The sequence below is a fragment of the Trifolium pratense genome, linkage group LG7, assembly GCF_020283565.1.
Source record: "Trifolium pratense cultivar HEN17-A07 linkage group LG7, ARS_RC_1.1, whole genome shotgun sequence".
NCBI lineage: Eukaryota > Viridiplantae > Streptophyta > Magnoliopsida > Fabales > Fabaceae > Trifolium > Trifolium pratense.
In genome coordinates, this window is record NC_060065.1 from 34,890,054 (window position 1) to 34,910,000 (window position 19,947).

Here is a 19,947-nt window from a genome sequence, read left to right on the forward strand (position 1 = left end):
ATTAAACCAAATTTCTCAAGTAATATTTAAAAAGAATATATATAAATACTATTAAAAAAAGAAAATTATCTCGTGCATGGCATGGGCTAACATACTAGTATGCAAATAAAAATATAGATGTTAGTTTTTTTTTTTAATCTGCCTAAAAAAAAGTTATCATTAATTTTTAAATCAAATTTAGGACTCGTTTGAGCTTATACAAAGTAGTTTATACAAATAAACAATGTGTTATTGAATAAAGGACACATGGAGAGATTAGAATCGGATAGATCCATCTAACCCAAATAAAGGATGCATGGAGAGATTAGAATCGGTGGTACTGCTAGATGGAAAAGTTTATTGGTAGCTCGAAAATACAAATAATCAAGTACATTATTAATGTTTTGCAATCACTTAAACCACGTCTTGAGAAAGCAGATTCATCATTAGTTTAATTTATCCCAAATATCCTTTGAATGAACTGCATCACATATACCTTCTCTTTATCTAATTTGATGAGTTTTTTCAATTTCCTCTTTGAGTATCTCAGTCATCCTACAAAACATATAAATCATTTGTGTTATTTTATAAGTTTTTTTACCATAAAATAACTTATAAAGATATAATTTTTATTAGTGAAAACTTAAAAATTAATTTATTTGTATAAATTATTTTTATAAGCTAAAAATTAAGTTGAATCTAAAGAAGGTAAAAATAAAAAAAAAAAAAAAAAAAAAAAAGAGGAGGGGGGAGGGGGGTTAATTTGTGTGTGATAGTGATAGTTCAACTGATTTGTGGCCAAAGGTTAATAAAACACTATATTAAAGCACTAGGGTTTCGGATAACTACTAACTACTTTAGCTTGTTTTGAATAATAATAATAATAATAAAACTTTCTCTGCTAAATCCACGCTATATTATGTACCTATCTCCACTTAGAAGAAAATAGGGTTCTGTTCTCCACCGCTATAAAACTTTCTTTGTTTACTTTTTCACTATATATGTCAATTAACGAGTAATTATTTCCTATTTTATTAAACAGATCATTTGCAAGAGCATAAGGAACAATTCCATTCAAAACGTACTTGTTAAAGGTATTGCCAACATCAACATATACACTATTTTGTAACTTTGTTAGTTTTTTGCTGAACTGGATATTTATTTTGATATATAATCATTATCTTTAATTATTAGTATTATTTTGAAGAGTAGAATTGAATCTTCAATCTTGTTAATAAGTTTAATGTTTGTTAGATTCCACTTGATTATTCTCGAAAGAAAAAAAAAAAGTTAGGTTGCATATAAAATTAATTCCAGCTACTTGAAGCTTACGATTATAGAATTGATTTTTAGATTTACCAACAATGAATTGGTTCAAGTTAGGGGTGTATATGGACTGGTTTGGATTGGGTTTGGCCAAAACCCGAACCACATAGACTACTCCGGATTAACATTGAGTCGGGTTGGATATATTCACTAATTTTCGGGTTGGATTGGGTTGGGTCGTGAGTTACTCAATCCATGTACACCCCTAGTTCAAGTGGCAAGGATCTTGGTCATTTTAAGCTTATGGTTCGATTCTTAAATCATGCTTACCTAGAAAATTTTGGTTGGGATGAGAGAACCTTCCTTGTGTGCCTCACAGATTCCCCTGACAGAAATTATTCATCACTAACGACGGTGAAAACTTTGTACCAATATCATGGTAACTCAGGAAAAAATGATTTTTAGATTTTAATTTATTATTCAGCTAATTCTTACATTATGGTATTCAAATATAAATCACTTTCTCTTCGTTCAATTATTTTATTTATTTGAACGATCAAAATCAATAATTAATTGTTAATGTTAATTTATTTTTTTTTTCTTTAACAAAAATCAAACCCGGATTCTTTTACACTTTAACACTTTTTTGTGGATTTTTTCCTAATTGCCCTTTCATAAATTGATGGTATTTATCCATCAACCAATGAGAACAAGCTATGTGCAAGTCCACATGTCCAAATTCAAAAGTTTGTTACAAGTTTCTTGTGATACCACTTGTAAATCCACTCATATGGCTTGTTCTTATTAGTTGACGTGCATATACCCTTAATTTATGAAAAGGTAGAATAGGCCTCACCTTTTTCATGTACAATTATTTTAGTTTCTTGTATCATGTAGAACGAAAGAAGTGCACACATGGAAGGAGAAAGAAAACCTTGGCTTCTGTACTTCTCGGGTGAAAACCAAACTGATCAAACCTTTTGCAGCATATCAGATCCAACCAAATTCTACTGTGCAAATAATCCACATAGGACATTAAGGTTAAAGCTACGTACTGTACAACATGGTTGGTATCTTTGGGAAAGCACTATATCAAAATATGTTAGTAACTTTTTTCTTTGGAACCCACTTAACCTTAACGAAGTCAAGCTTCCACTCCTTCAACATAATGGCACTGCATTTCGTAATTTCATTTTGTCTTGCCCTCCAACTACAAATGATGAAATATGCTCCATTTTTTTATTTCCAACACATAGCTCTTCAATATTCTACTATCAACTTGGAGATAAGCAGTGGACTAAAAGGTGCTTTTATACTGACATTTTTTGGGATTTAACCATGAAGGGTATAGCTCCTTTAGAGGAAAAGAAAACATTTTTTGAGGACCCAGTTTACTGCAATGGTTGCTTGTATGCAGGAATGTGGATTTCACGCGGGTTTATTATTGTAGTAATTAAAAAACTTCAATATAATGGCTTTTCAATAAACTGCACACTTGATCCCATGGTAAAAACTTCACCATTTATGATTGGTTTTTCTGAGGACATTATAAGTAACTTGATTGCATTCAAGGATGTACTATTTCGAATAGATATTTTGCATGCACTGGATAGGGTTATTGGAGCTTATGTTTACAAATTTGATTATTCTAAAAGGGAGTGGGGAAAGGTGGAAAACGTTAAGGATAAAGTATTCTTTGTATCCAGTCTTGACATGGCTTTTGCTTGTCAAACAGTTAATCGAGAAATTGAAGGAGGTCGCATCTACATCGCCTTAAAGAACTTGAATTATGTCTATATTTACAACATTGAAGACAGTAGTCTTGTGACTTCTCCACCTATCTTGCATTTGCCAAAAAATAAATCTCATTCAAGATGGTTTGTCCCAGATACATTTTGTAGAATGACCGATACACTCAAAGAAGAGATGGGAAAATTTCATCAAATTAGAGAAAATGAAAGTAAATCTGATTTAGTCTATTTAAAGGATGCAGGTGATGAAGCTCACAATGATTCTACACTTTCTCTAGACGTGGTTGAAGTGATTGCAAAACATCTTAACGATGTCCTTGATTATTTGCAGTTTCGAGCTAGCAATAAACTTCTTCGTTTAGCTGCACCACCAATTCAATGGAGATCATCTTCTTCCATGTCCATGTCAAGGTTTGATGATCTCTCAATGTGTCCTTTATTTGTATTCTCGGAGAAGGACAAGGTCTTCACTTTTCGTCATCCAAAGCATGGTCTCAAGTACAAAACCATCATAAAATTTCCTCAAGATAACCGATGGAACTTGTATTCTGAAATTTGTTGTTCAAAAGATGGTTGGCTATTACTAGTGGCAGTTGGCACAAGTTTTCAAGTTTTATTCAATCCTTTTACTAAAGAAGTGCTCCAATTTCCATTTCATCATAAAGTAATATGGAATATAAGGTGTTTTGGCATGTCACATTCCCCAACCTCTTCTGAATGTGTGACCGTTGAGTTGATTAGAAGATTTTCTTCTACGACAGTATATATACATTTTTGGGAAGATGGTTATACACATTTTATGTTTGAAAGCAATGAATTTCCTCTCTACAACACAAGTCCTGCTTTTCATAATGGATTGTTTTATTTTCTTAGCTTAACAGGAAAATTAGGAGTTATAGAAGCAACAAGAGAACAAATAAGTTGGAAAGTACTTGAGGAGCTTCAAGCTCCATGTAGCACCTGTTTCAACAACTTTCTAGTTGAATGTGATGGAAATCTTTTATCAGTATTTGAGAGTCATTTTCCTAAACGGGTACAAGTTTTCAAGTTAAATGAGTCTACAATGACATGGATAAAAGTTGAAAGCCTGAAAAATCAGATGTTATTTGTTGGCAAAACATCATTTTCTGTTACCGCAAATATTCCTGGAATGGAAAACAAAATCTACTTTCCTAGATTTTATGGTGAGAGTGTTGTATTTTATTCTTTAGATACAAATAACTACCACACATTCAAAAATGATGAAGTGGTGAATTTTCATCATACGAAGGAATACTTGAATGGTACATGGATTCAGCCAAGATGGCACTAAAGATTACATTAGTTACAAGTTTTTGTTTTTGACATATGCATGTTCCATTGCAGTACTACTGGATCACAAATTTTGTGTGTGATGTTTCTCCTTGATTTCGTCTTCTCTATCTTCAGCTTCTCATTTTCATTCCATTTCCATCCCATTTAAAATTATCATATCGAAAATAATAACAAAAAAAAACTGTATATGTGAGTATCCGTGGATAAAAATTGGATAGCTTAATGGATATATGCGGAAAAAAATAAATAGATATTTTAAGGGTCTTGCTAAACAGTGTCCCCGGGGCACTCTTTAAGCATTCTATTTAATTCAGTTAAAAAAAAATTTCTTCTTTTGTTTAACAATTCAATTTGATTAAAAAATGTACAGTTCAGATTTTGGTAAAGGTAGTTCCGATTCAGAACCTCGGAATCAATGTACCTAATCTTTAAGCCAATTCAATTCAATTTTACTAAATTGTTATAATAGTTTAATTCGGTTTGATCTTCCTTCCTGAATCGAATCATGAACAGTCCTATATATGAGAGCAGAGATATAAAACTCGTGTTGATGAAGGAATTAACATCAAAAGAATCATATTGAAGACATTTACTATAACAATAATACTAAATAGAAACAGACACTCACATATACTTGAATGTAAGTAACTATATATAACAAGTACACTGTTTTGGGGTCACAATCAGAACTACATTCTTTTTTTTTTTTGAATAGCAAAATATTTATTAACCAACAATCAAGGCACAAGAAGAGCCAAGAGAGGAGAAAATTTAACAAAATACAACAAGGAAAGGGTGGACTTGCACTCTACAACAGAGGCAAAAGACGCCACCCCCCACCCACCAAAAGGAAAAAACAATCAAACCCCAAGACAAAAACACCACACACAAAAAAAAAATAAAAAAAAAAATAACATGCCTAAAAATGAGTCAACCATTAATACAAATACCGGGTTCCCGACTCCATTCATAAAAAAGACAAGGGGAAATCTTTAATCTCTCCAAACTCCATTTCCACGAAGTAACTTTCACCTCCTCTATAATATCTAAAGGCTCCGTCTCAAGATTATTAAAAACCTTATTATTCCTCGCTTTCCAAATCGCCCAAAGAACCGAATGCCACACCAATCTAAAACCTTTTCTAGACTTCTTAGATAAGGCCGCTTCACCAAAACAATCGAACATATGGAAGAGATTTGGGGGCATCACAATCACCACCCCTAGCCACTTAAAAATCGCATACCAAACAACTTGAGCTACTTTACAATGGAGAAATAAATGTCTCGAAGATTCCGTCGAATCGTCACACCACACACAATTACCACCCATATCATGATTAATGATACCTCTCAACAAAAGATTTTCCTTTGTCGGGACACGGTCATAGAGAAGTTGCCAAGAGAAGGCTATCACCTTTGACGGTGCCGGGCTATCCCAAATGCTACGAAAAATCTTCAATTCCCACGGACTAAGCAAAGATCCCGGAACTATCTCCTTTAGGAGCGCCTCATAAGTGGACTTCACCGTAAAATATGGTACTAATAAGCATGAGCCACAACATTCACAAATATGTATAGATATTTTAGTGAGCATAGGACTTGTGTACATCGACTTTCTTCCTTCTTAATAACCTTCATTAAACTGTAAGGGTGTAATGTTCAGTGAAAGAAAGGAATATGAAATGACAAATGATTCATGAGGAATAATGTAATAGTAATGATTTCCAAAGGAATAAAATCTGACAAATGATTCCTAAGAAATAATGTAAAAGGAATAAAAACAAAATCTTATCCTATTTCAAAAGCAAAGCCTAACAGGAAATTTGGAGTTATAGACGCACTATCCATTATCATTGTATATCAAATCCAACAACATACAAAAAACAAGAGCAAAAGCACACAGAGCAAAACCAAAAATTAAGCAACATAAAATTATCCATTCCCACTAAGTCTCCTTCTCATTTAAAAGTCTATCCATAAGCAACAGAAAAATATTCATTCAAATTTAAGCCTCCTTTTCCAGTGATGGTAGAGCTTTGTCTTCAGCTTTTTCTTCACCCTCTACACATTAAAACACTCCTTAAAAAAGTATTGATATTTTAATAGAAATAATAGAAATATTTCTTGCTCAAGTACCACTTAATTCTAAGATTACAAGTTTGTGTTGGACTTCCATTTACCAAGACGGAGAGATTCCCGGCAAAAACACAAGCTTTCATCCATGATATCCATAATTCCTCAAATCCGAACTGCCTCGACATATATTCAAGGAATCCCCAAATTGACGAAATCGATATGCTTTCTCAAAATTTACCTTGAATATTAGGCAATGAGTCTTGGATCGCTTTGCAAAATCTACTATTTCGTTCACCGTTAACACCTCATCCATTAACATTCGAACTTTAATGAAAGTCGATTAGTTGTTAGATATTAGTTTCCCCATTAGTTCGTCAAACCTTACAGCCAAAATTTTAGCCAAGATCTTATAAACACTTCCCAATAGTGAAATTGGTCTAAACTCCGTGATTGCATGTGGAGTAGAACTTATGAAGATAGTAGACCTTTAGGCAATTTTGTATTGGAGTAGAACTATCGAAACAACACCAAAATAAATTAATCTGTACTAGAGAGTAGATTTTGAATACTCGTCATTGATAAAAAAAAATAAAAAATAAAAACAATAAACACTATTTATGATTCCATCAAAATAGTATTTAAATGAGATGGAGTCCATTTATACTCGATCATCTAATAAACTAATATCCAGACATGTGTCAAGCACGGGTAAAAACACGTTTGTAGATTTATTGACTTATAAATAATATATTTTACTTCAAACTGAAAAATTAAAATTTTAATTGTTAATAAAAGATAATTAACGACAACTACATAAATATTTATAATCATATAAAATTTAATAATTAAAATAACACTATGTGATAAAAAAAAAAAAAAAAAACTAACTGTAAAATTTATGTATAGTGTCATAGATCTTCTTAAGGAAGATTCCTATAGTTAGTATTTTTTCTTATCAAATTAAAAATGTATCATAATTGTTGTTTATATTATTCTCCACTAAAAGAATCATAAAGTTGATCGAAAATATATGGAAGAGACTTTGAGGTTTCGTAAAAAGGCTTTGAGGTGAATTTGAATTACAAAAAAGAAAAAGTTTGTGTAACAATATATGAGTAGAAATATAGACTACAATATAAATAACAAAAAAAAAAAACCGATTCTCGTGTTAATATTTAAGCAGAAATATATAGGTTCCCGTAAAATAAATAGGTCTTCGTATTAATATATGACTAAAAATATAAAATCTACAAAAATTATAAAATAAAAATTACCGTAAAAAAATTATAAATAAGTAGGTCTTCATATTAATATGAGTAAAAATAGATCTAAGTATAAATTATAATGTGTCAAAAAAAAGTAGAAATTATAAAATAAAAAGTCATTTATATTAATGCATACGAAGAAATATACGTTCCCGTAGAAATTACAATAAAAAATAGGCTCCCGTATTGATGTATGAATTGAAAATATGAAATATATGTTCCCTAGAAAATGTAAAAAAAGTGACTAACTAACTCATAAAATCATAATATCTGCAAATAAAATGTAAAAAAGGTGACTAACTATCTCATAAAATCATATTGATAGAAATATATGATTAAAATATATAGTATTGTCATACTATAAAAAACATACCAAAAATAAAATAAATAAGATTTTGGAATTGAACATGTGAAAAAATATATGACCATAAGAAAATTGTTTCAACGAAGAAGAAAAAACCAAAAAGATTTTTAGAAGAATTTCATAATGTATTTTCTAATTCCTAATGATTCCTAACTGAGAAATTCTTAGGTGAGTCCACACCTAAACATTAATGATTAGGCACAACCAATCATATAATTACAAATCATTAATTATTTATTAAAAAATGACATGTAATTAATAAAACCAAATCTTTATAAATAAGGAAAGGAAAAAAAATTACATGTGCACTTTATATTTATATAAAGATTTATTTATAATACGCTCATCATATTGTTTTTTTTTATACTAAGCTTTTTTTATTTTTTTTTATTTTTTACTAATTGAAACCTTGTATTTATATTAATAAGCTAATTTAATTAGTTTATATTTTATATTTCACCTAAGTTTATATTTTATTTTTTTCTTATTTTATTCCTATTATCTTACTTTAAAATAATTAAATATTAATTAAATATTTTGTATGACACTTTATATTAATAAGATAATTCAGCCGTTAATTTTATTAAATAATACAAATTGAATTATCTAGCTTATCGCCTATAAGCTACGTTATAATTTATACAATATAAGTTTGTTTATCAATTAGCTTATCATTATTTCATACGTAAAATTCTTTGAAATATGAATTGTGTAAATATAAGTTAATATTAAAATATGATATGATATTATACTTAAACTTAACAGGTATTCAAGAATATTATTAAATATCAAAATGTTCACATAAAAATAATTGAAACAAAGAAATTAAAAATAAAAAAAAAAAAAACAAAAAAGACAGAGCTTAGTTGAAACAAAAATATATGTGAGCAATTAGAAGACTTTTTTTTAATAAAGTGCACAACACATGTTTCTTGACAAAAAAAAAAAAATCTTTTTCATTTACTTATTTATTGAGATTTGGTTTTAATTACTACTCTATTAATTATTTGTAATTATTTAATACATTAATGAGTTGTAATTGTTTAATTGGTTGTGCCTAATCATTAATGCTTAGATGATGACTCATCTAAGAATTTCTCTTCCTGATGATGTATAAAAATTTAGCAGATCAAACTCACCATAATTCCTCTATGTGAATGGATGGAGACATTAGTTGCAAAAATTTACAAGGTGACGTACTTTCCTAATTCCTCTCTTTTTGATTTTCATCTTGGTAATAAGTAATAACCCGACTTATGCATGGCGTAGTATTTGGAGATCACATCAAGTATTAATGAATTGATGTATGTGGAGAATAGAAAATGGTACTAAGATGAATGTCATGAAAGAACCTCGGCTAAGAGAGGAAGATGGCCTTTCGGTGAAATCACCACAAACTCAAGGTGCGTATAATATTACTGTTAACCAACTTTTGCTTCAAATTTTCAAAAAATGGGATGAAGAAAAAGTTGAATCAATATTCTCATTGGAAGTTGCTACTTGTATTCTTGATGTTCCCTTATTTGATGTGGTTGATGAAGATAAACTAGTTTGGTATGATGATGTAAATGGTGTAAGAAGTGGGTATAATACGTTGCAAAAATGTATAAGGAGGTGCGCGATGGAATAACAGTTCAAGAGGATTGGAAAGGACTATGGAAATTGCACACACCACCTAAGGCTAAACACTTGCTTTGGCGAATATGTAGAGGGTGCTTATCGACACGAATTCGTCTAGGAGAAAGGTCTGTTTCATCCATTGAGTTGTCCTATATGTGAACACTTTAATGAAGATGATTGGCATTTTTTAACTCACTGTAATGAAAGCAGGGCTGTTTGGTATCGTTGCAGCAAGAATCCATCGTTTTAGCACGGTTAATGATATTATTATGGATATTTGTCGTTATGAAGATCGAGTTGTGGCGGGAAAGTTTGCATTGTTATTGTTGGTTTTGTGGAATAATAAGAACAGCCAAGTGTAGAATAATACGAAGGAACCGGGACAGTAACTTGGAGTCAAAGCAATATGCATGTGGAACGAGTGGGAAGCAGTACATACTGTGCATAACAATACTGCACAGTCCATCGAGACACTGCAGGAACAACAGATACAACAGCTGGAACAATGGCGGAGACCGAGGCTAGGAAGACTCAAGTGTAACTTCGATGCGGGTTTCCATAACAATGCAAGTAAGATGAGTGCAAGATGGTGCATTAGAGACCATACGGGGCAGTTTGTGATGGCCGGAACATCTTGGGTTCAAGGGAAATTCGCTACCATTCAAGGTGAAGTTATTGCATTACTTGAAGCTATGAAGGAGTTGGGACAAAGAGGCTTCATGAATGATACATTTGAAACCGACTCAAAGAGTATAGTGGATGCAATCCAAAGGATAAGAGTCGGCATATTCGAACAGGATGGTTGCTCACACACTTGCTAGGGCGGCCATTTCTTGGTCTAGTCGTTGTATTTTTGAGTCATTACCTTCTTGTATTGAATTATTATTGCTTAATGAAATGAATTGAGGTTGTTACTATTTGAATTTTGTACAAAATATACAAATGACATGTTATATGATATGGAGTACTACCAACACTCTCCACTATTAAATGCACGAGTCTCGTGAATTTACGGAACAAACAGCGTAAAGAGTATTGAAAAGAAAGCGATCTAGAAAACGTTAATAACACTTTTATACGATAGTAAAAATGCACCATAACAAAGCAATCACAGAAATTCTATGTAGGCATCGAGATATATGGTTGTGACTTATATAAAAGGAAAGAATCACTGAGTTGTGTAGATTAAATTCAACGGCAAAGAAAAGCTAATCCATCCTCCAATATCAATACAACAATAACAAGACAAAAACACAATTACCAGAAGCACATGAAGAGTAAACTTTTTCCCCTATGATAGTTTTAGTATACAAATTTTTATAAAAGTCTCGATGACCCGAATACCAACTCCACAAATCCACTCCATATGTTGGAGGAAGAATAAGCTATGAAAAGTTTAAGGGCATACACAATATACCACTAATCTTGTTGATGAATTAAATGATGCTCTACAATAATTGGATCACAGGGATAGACGTGTTTCTTGAACGGCGTGAATTTGTTGGTTATTGCGGAAGAACGGGAGGAGCAATAGCACGAGTGTTATATGAATTGCAGTGACCGCATTTATGCCCAATAATGTGGAAGTGAACTTCGGTTGTATCGTTGCAGTCATTACAAAGTATCCAGACCTGTAATGCAGTGCTGTTTAGTTTTCTGAAAGAAAAAAAAGTAATCGGACCATAATATATGATGCATGAGAAACAAAGGACAGAAGGCCCATTCATACTTAGTGTTGTCAAATAGCGGCTATAGCATACGAATTTGAACAAATAGCTATTGTTTTGCAATATGTTATTTAGTACAAAATGAAGTCAAACGGTGGCTATAGCAACGCTATAACGGACTTGGATTTGCTGCAGTAGTAGTTTGCCACAGTTTACGATATCAGCCATCGATTTTATATCAGACGGTCCAGATTATTCAGTCAAATGGTCTCATCTGTCAATTTAGATCGGACGGTCTACAGCTGTAACTGTGTCACGCAGTTACCACAGGAAATCCATTTCCCGCTATTTGCTTAGCGGAATTTGAACAAACTTTTATTTTCTGCGGCCCGTGGTTGACAACATAGTTCATGCTCAAAAGCAAGTTTCATGTTAAATATGGTCCTAACAGAAGTCAATGAAATGGAGATAGCATATATAACAAGTATTTCTACAAGTGTAGGTTTACCTTTCTATTCCGATAATCCTCAGGCATGACAGTTGCTTCAATCTATGATTCCATCAAAATAGTATTTAAATGAAATGGAGTCCATTTATACTCGATCATCTAATAAACTAATATTCAGACATGTGTCAAGCACGGGTAAAAACACGTTTGTAGATTTATTGACTTATAAATAATATATTTTACTTCAAACTGAAAAATTAAAATTTTAATTGTTAATAAAAGATAATTAACGACAACTACATAAATATTTATAATCATATAAAATTTAATAATTAAAATAACACTATGTGATAAAAAAAAAAAAAAAAAACTAACTGTAAAATTTATGTATAGTGTCATAGATCTTCTTAAGGAAGATTCCTATAGTTAGTATTTTTTCTTATCAAATTAAAAATGTATCATAATTGTTGTTTATATTATTCTCCACTAAAAGAATCATAAAGTTGATCGAAAATATATGGAAGAGACTTTGAGGTTTCGTAAAAAGGCTTTGAGGTGAATTTGAATTACAAAAAAGAAAAAGTTTGTGTAACAATATATGAGTAGAAATATAGACTACAATATAAATAACAAAAAAAAAAAAAAAAACCGATTCCCGTGTTAATATTTAAGCAGAAATATATAGGTTCCCGTAAAATAAATAGGTCTTCGTATTAATATATGACTAAAAATATAGAATCTACAAAAATTATAAAATAAAAATTACCGTAAAAAAATTATAAATAAGTAGGTCTTCATATTAATATGAGTAAAAATAGATCTAAGTATAAATTATAATGTGTCAAAAAAAAAGTAGAAATTATAAAATAAAAAGTCATTTATATTAATGCATACGAAGAAATATACGTTCCCGTAGAAATTACAATAAAAAATAGGCTCCCGTATTGATGTATGAATTGAAAATATGAAATATATGTTCCCTAGAAAATGTAAAAAAAGTGACTAACTAACTCATAAAATCATAATATCTGCAAATAAAATGTAAAAAAGGTGACTAACTATCTCATAAAATCATATTGATAGAAATATATGATTAAAATATATAGTATTGTCATACTATAAAAAACATACCAAAAATAAAATAAATAAGATTTTGGAATTGAACATGTGAAAAAATATATGACCATAAGAAAATTGTTTCAACGAAGAAGAAAAAACCAAAAAGATTTTTAGAAGAATTTCATAATGTATTTTCTAATTCCTAATGATTCCAGACTGAGAAATTCTTAGGTGAGTCCACACCTAAACATTAATGATTAGGCACAACCAATCATATAATTACAAATCATTAATTATTTATTAAAAAATGACATGTAATTAATAAAACCAAATCTTTATAAATAAGGAAAGGAAAAAAAATTACATGTGCACTTTATATTTATATAAAGATTTATTTATAATACGCTCATCATATTGTTTTTTTTTTTATACTAAGCTTTTTTTATTTTTTTTTATTTTTTACTAATTGAAACCTTGTATTTATATTAATAAGCTAATTTAATTAGTTTATATTTTATATTTCACCTAAGTTTATATTTTATTTTTTTCTTATTTTATTCCTATTATCTTACTTTAAAATAATTAAATATTAATTAAATATTTTGTATGACACTTTATATTAATAAGATAATTCAGCCGTTAATTTTATTAAATAATACAAATTGAATTATCTAGCTTATCGCCTATAAGCTACGTTATAATTTATACAATATAAGTTTGTTTATCAATTAGCTTATCACTATTTCATACGTAAAATTCTTTGAAATATGAATTGTGTAAATATAAGTTAATATTAAAATATGATATGATATTATACTTAAACTTAACAGGTATTCAAGAATATTATTAAATATCAAAATGTTCACATAAAAATAATTGAAACAAAGAAATTAAAAAAATAAAAAAAAACAAAAAAGACAGAGCTTAGTTGAAACAAAAATATATGTGAGCAATTAGAAGACTTTTTTTTAATAAAGTGCACAACACATGTTTCTTGACAAAAAAAAAAAAAATCTTTTTCATTTACTTATTTATTGAGATTTGGTTTTAATTACTACTCTATTAATTATTTGTAATTATTTAATACATTAATGAGTTGTAATTGTTTAATTGGTTGTGCCTAATCATTAATGCTTAGGTGATGACTCATCTAAGAATTTCTCTTCCTGATGATGTATAAAAATTTAGCAGATCAAACTCACCATAATTCCTCTATGTGAATGGATGGAGACATTAGTTGCAAAAATTTACAAGGTGACGTACTTTCCTAATTCCTCTCTTTTTGATTTTCATCTTGGTAATAAGTAATAACCCGACTTATGCATGGCGTAGTATTTGGAGATCACATCAAGTATTAATGAATTGATGTATGTGGAGAATAGAAAATGGTACTAAGATGAATGTCATGAAAGAACCTCGGCTAAGAGAGGAAGATGGCCTTTCGGTGAAATCACCACAAACTCAAGGTGCGTATAATATTACTGTTAACCAACTTTTGCTTCAAATTTTCAAAAAATGGGATGAAGAAAAAGTTGAATCAATATTCTCATTGGAAGTTGCTACTTGTATTCTTGATGTTCCCTTATTTGATGTGGTTGATGAAGATAAACTAGTTTGGTATGATGATGTAAATGGTGTAAGAAGTGGGTATAATACGTTGCAAAAATATATAAGGAGGTGCGCGATGGAATAACAGTTCAAGAGGATTGGAAAGGACTATGGAAATTGCACACACCACCTAAGGCTAAACACTTGCTTTGGCGAATATGTAGAGGGTGCTTATCGACACGAATTCGTCTAGGAGAAAGGTCTGTTTCATCCATTGAGTTGTCCTATATGTGAACACTTTAATGAAGATGATTGGCATTTTTTAACTCACTGTAATGAAAGCAGGGCTGTTTGGTATCGTTGCAGCAAGAATCCATCGTTTTAGCACGGTTAATGATATTATTATGGATATTTGTCGTTATGAAGATCGAGTTGTGGCGGGAAAGTTTGCATTGTTATTGTTGGTTTTGTGGAATAATAAGAACAGCCAAGTGTAGAATAATACGAAGGAACCGGGACAGTAACTTGGAGTCAAAGCAATATGCATGTGGAACGAGTGGGAAGCAGTACATACTGTGCATAACAATACTGCACAGTCCATCGAGACACTGCAGGAACAACAGATACAACAGCTGGAACAATGGCGGAGACCGAGGCTAGGAAGACTCAAGTGTAACTTCGATGCGGGTTTCCATAACAATGCAAGTAAGATGAGTGCAAGATGGTGCATTAGAGACCATACGGGGCAGTTTGTGATGGCCGGAACATCTTGGGTTCAAGGGAAATTCGCTACCATTCAAGGTGAAGTTATTGCATTACTTGAAGCTATGAAGGAGTTGGGACAAAGAGGCTTCATGAATGATACATTTGAAACCGACTCAAAGAGTATAGTGGATGCAATCCAAAGGATAAGAGTCGGCATATTCGAACAGGATGGTTGCTCACACACTTGCTAGGACGGCCATTTCTTGGTCTAGTCGTTGTATTTTTGAGTCATTACCTTCTTGTATTGAATTATTATTGCTTAATGAAATGAATTGAGGTTGTTACTATTTGAATTTTGTACAAAATATACAAATGACATGTTATATGATATGGAGTACTACCAACACTCTCCACTATTAAATGCACGAGTCTCGTGAATTTACGGAACAAACAGCGTAAAGAGTATTGAAAAGAAAGCGATCTAGAAAACGTTAATAACACTTTTATAAGATAGTAAAAATGCACCATAACAAAGCAATCACAGAAATTCTATGTAGGCATCGAGATATATGGTTGTGACTTATATAAAAGGAAAGAATCACTGAGTTGTGTAGATTAAATTCAACGGCAAAGAAAAGCTAATCCATCCTCCAATATCAATACAACAATAACAAGACAAAAACACAATTACCAGAAGCACATGAAGAGTAAACTTTTTCCCCTATGATAGTTTTAGTATACAAATGTTTATAAAAGTCTCGATGACCCGAATACCAACTCCACAAATCCACTCCATATGTTGGAGGAAGAATAAGCTATGAAAAGTTTAAGGGCATACACAATATACCACTAATCTTGTTGATGAATTAAATGATGCTCTACAATAATTGGATCACAGGGATAGACGTGTTTCTTGAACGGCGTGAATTTGTTGGTTATTGCGGAAGAACGGGAGGAGCAATAGCACGAGTGTTATATGAATTGCAGTGACCGCATTTATGCCCAATAATGTGGAAGTGAACTTCGGTTGTATCGTTGCAGTCATTACAAAGTATCCAGACCTGTAATGCAGTGCTGTTTAGTTTTCTGAAAGAAAAAAAAAGTAATCGGACCATAATATATGATGCATGAGAAACAAAGGACAGAAGGCCCATTCATACTTAGTGTTGTCAAATAGCGGCTATAGCATACGAATTTGAACAAATAGCTATTGTTTTGCAATATGTTATTTAGTACAAAATGAAGTCAAACGGTGGCTATAGCAACGCTATAACGGACTTGGATTTGCTGCAGTAGCAGTTTGCCACAGTTTACGATATCAGCCATCGATTTTATATCAGACGGTCCAGATTATTCAGTCAAATGGTCTCATCTGTCAATTTAGATCGGACGGTCTACAGCTGTAACTGTGTCACGCAGTTACAGCAGGAAATCCATTTCCCGCTATTTGCTTAGCGGAATTTGAACAAACTTTTATTTTCTGCGGCCCGTGGTTGACAACATAGTTCATGCTCAAAAGCAAGTTTCATGTTAAATATGGTCCTAACAGAAGTCAATGAAATGGAGATAGCATATATAACAAGTATTTCTACAAGTGTAGGTTTACCTTTCTATTCCGATAATCCTCAGGCATGACAGTTGCTTCAATCTAATATAGCAAAAATAAATTAGTGAGAAATCACAGTTGTAGTGTAGAACACTTTTGCAAGTAATATAATATTCTGGATGAGATAATTGTGGAGCATAAACACTAATGTTTTAAAAAACCAAACCAAACCAAACATTGAACCGGGAAGACCTCTAGGCATGGTTCAACTGCCTTAAACTGCTTGAACCGGAACGAAACTGTGATCGAATTGTCAAAATAGCCAAACCATATAAATGACTGTTCAAGCTTCAATCGGTTGAACAGTTCAGTTTAGTTTTTGAAAGTGATAAAAGCATATAAACTAACAGAAAGCATTTGCATGTTTTAATTTAGCCATCTACCTCTTCATCGATTCTCTTCCATGTCATAGACATGTCAATCACCGACTTGGAACATATAGGACAACAGTACCTGATCCATATACCAAGTTAATATTTAAGCAGAGATAATGATTTATATAAACTAAAGAACTGTCAAATATTATCATACTCACTTGTCACGCTTTACCATCTCATGGTAGCATTCACAATGCATTGTGTGACCACATTTCATAACAGTGGTGTCTTTCAACGAGTCAAAAAGGTACTATAACAACACAATGAAGTTACGTTAGAATACTCTCATGCTTCCAACAACATAGAGAAATTCCTTGATCAAATTAAAACAAGATATATAGGGAAGGGGAGGAAAAGTATGCACCTCATAACAAATTGGACAGTGATGCCTCATGGAATTCTCCACACATAAATGATTATCGCGCAAAGCAACTCCATAGCAAGAGCCTGTCAGAAGAAGCAATTGATTTGTTAATTAAGTTGATAAATTATTATATACAACTCCAGAATCCAATTGAAACAAAAGTACAAAACAATCATAATATTGGAATTCATAGAAAAGTATAGCATAATTAAAGAAAACCTTTTGGAAAATTGTAAAATGCCATAAGTTTTTTTTTTCAATTAACGTAGATCACAAGGGTTTGAATACTATTTGAATTGATACACTAAATCCTGAGTCCTTTGTTTTTGCAGGATCACTTTTAGGCCCCCAAAATGGATTCTGATTTCCGAGGATAACAAGAACCACGGAAAAAAGAGGCAATAAAATTCACTATATAACCAAACAGCAATGTGTCCCATTGCATTAGCAAGCACATGAAAATAGAAATCACTCGAGAACAAGTTGGAATAAGGCTAGAAGTTCTAGGGAATATATGTAGTACTAAATTTGCACGCTGTTTTAGAAAACTAGGTTCCGTTTCATGATTTCATCTACAAAAAAACTGATTTTGGAAGCTATAAAGAAGCTAAGACAAATTAACATGAAGAATGAGAGCAGTTACTAATAAACTGAAACAGAAAAAAGAAAAAAGCCAATAGAGTTAGGGCTCATTTGGATTGACTTATTTTTGAGCATATGCAAAACAACTAATGCAAATAAATAAGCTTTTATGTATTATTATAAACTTATCAAGATATTTTATGAAAAAACAGCTCATGAAGATACAATTTTTGTTAGTGAGAACTCATGAATTAACATAAAAACTTATTTATTTGCGGAAGTTATTTTTCATAAGCTCAAAAATATGTCAATCCAAACGGGCCCTTAGTCAATACGCAATAGTACTTTTGACCTTCTAGTGTCAGTGTCACTAAAGATTACAACATGTTTGGCAATTCTTTCATATTATCAAAGGAAGGAAATAGTTGAATCTTCTACTAATATGAAAAGTTGAAAACTAACAATTCACAGCATAAGCTAACTTGTAAATAAGAAAATGTTAAATTGACAATATCGACAAAATGGAATCGTTGTGATGAATACATACCGCACTTCTGGCAATGGAAATAATTCTCACTCCCACCAACTCTGTTTCAAAATTACATAACCAAAATTAGTTGCATCTCATAAACTCGAGTAACTAAAGCAATTATTTACTCAAATACAGCTATTGTACCTGCAGATCCCACAATCATCACAATGAAACTGCTGTTTCCCCGTCTGCATAACGAGTTAACAACAATTACAATTAGCATCAAATAGAAAACAATAAGATTAATCAACAATCATAATATTCTCAAAATCAATCATATTGAAAGTCAAAAATTTAAATCAAATACTGTAGATTTATTAAGTGATTCATTACATCATCATCGAAGAATTTGCAGATTTCACAGAAATATTCCCCCATTCTAACACCACAGTTAGTGCAAACTTGAGCAACCTTCAAAACAAAAATCATTCCAAAAAAACATCATGAAACCATCCAAAAAACAAAAACACAACATATTCAAATCAAACTATGAATAGATACATACTGGCTGTTCTGTATCACAAACCGCACAAACAACCTGAAACAGCGCCAAGATTCAAACAAAAACCACATGAGTCTAATCATTATCATAAATCATAACAAAAAAATCCTAAAAATCAAAAAATCAGGAGTGCCCTTATGCTTACTTGTTCAACATCTTGACGAACAAGTTCATGACGATCAAAAGGGTTTTTCAACATGCTCTAATAATGAAAAAAAAATAACACAAACCCAGATCAGAAAAAACCAAAAAGACAAGATTTTTAACATGAAATCAGATTAAAACAAAGAAAAAAAATCCAAAAAAATACCGTTGCCTCGTTATGACAATGACGGCATGAGTAAACCTCATTACAACAAGGAGCTCGAATCCTGCATCTTCTTCTGTAATGCTTGCACCTATAAGAATGAAAATAAAATATACCCAGAAAATTAAAAGGCATAAAAAGAATGAAATTTGAATGAAAGTAAAAAAAGATAGAGGAAAAAGAGAAGTACCCATGTCCCATCTTTCCAAAATCAAGACGTTCAATGTCAGAGCCTTCCATGAGTTTTGGATGGGAGAGGGGAGGAAGGGGGGAAAGGAAGGAAGGAAGGCAGAGAGATGGGATGGGGAGTTTTCTTTGGTTTGTGAAGATTTTGTTTTGGTGCTGAGAATAGTTTTGTTTTGTCTTCATCCACAATTATAATAGGGCCAAGCCATTATCATCATCAACTATTATATTATTTTTTAAAAAATAAATAAATTGGTCATACCCTAAAATTTATGAATTTAAGTTATGAATTTAATTTATATGCACCGTCGGTGTAAAATTATTTTGCACATGCATCCAATAATATACTGACACATCATGTATGGTAATTAAAAACACATGATGTGTCACATTCATTAAATGATGTGACAACACCTCATTGGATGTATGT

The 19,947-nt window shown here is 31.4% G+C and overlaps 3 protein-coding genes, 1 long non-coding RNA gene and 1 pseudogene across 4 annotated transcripts; 3 read left to right on the forward strand and 2 right to left on the reverse strand.

Annotated features, from left to right (window-relative positions):
• Nucleotides 1–2,583: 2,583 nt before the first annotated feature.
• Nucleotides 2,584–4,308, forward strand: LOC123896324 (annotated as a pseudogene).
• Nucleotides 4,309–10,044: 5,736 nt separating this feature from the next.
• Nucleotides 10,045–10,455, forward strand: LOC123896325. Its single transcript, XM_045946729.1, has one exon. It carries the CDS (start codon nucleotides 10,045–10,047, stop codon nucleotides 10,453–10,455), a length of 411 nt encoding a protein of 136 aa, XP_045802685.1.
• Nucleotides 10,456–10,789: 334 nt separating this feature from the next.
• LOC123896809 lies at nucleotides 10,790–11,856 on the reverse strand. Its single transcript, XR_006804642.1, has 2 exons — nucleotides 11,810–11,856; nucleotides 10,790–11,265 (listed from the first exon to the last, which is right to left on the reverse strand). It is a non-coding gene; the product is annotated as an uncharacterized LOC123896809 (long non-coding RNA).
• Nucleotides 11,857–14,901: 3,045 nt separating this feature from the next.
• On the forward strand, nucleotides 14,902–15,312 carry LOC123896326. The gene has a single exon (XM_045946730.1). It carries the CDS (start codon nucleotides 14,902–14,904, stop codon nucleotides 15,310–15,312), a length of 411 nt encoding a protein of 136 aa, XP_045802686.1.
• Nucleotides 15,313–15,646: 334 nt separating this feature from the next.
• LOC123896811 (E3 ubiquitin-protein ligase MIEL1) lies at nucleotides 15,647–19,715 on the reverse strand. The gene is made up of 12 exons (XM_045947194.1): nucleotides 19,522–19,715; nucleotides 19,335–19,422; nucleotides 19,170–19,226; nucleotides 19,028–19,060; nucleotides 18,856–18,933; nucleotides 18,667–18,710; nucleotides 18,538–18,578; nucleotides 17,409–17,491; nucleotides 17,203–17,294; nucleotides 17,051–17,120; nucleotides 16,668–16,709; nucleotides 15,647–16,122 (listed from the first exon to the last, which is right to left on the reverse strand). Exons 1-12 carry the CDS (start codon nucleotides 19,698–19,700, stop codon nucleotides 15,997–15,999), a joined length of 933 nt encoding a protein of 310 aa, XP_045803150.1. The 5' UTR covers nucleotides 19,701–19,715; the 3' UTR covers nucleotides 15,647–15,996.
• Between the last annotated feature and the right edge of the window lie 232 nt (nucleotides 19,716–19,947).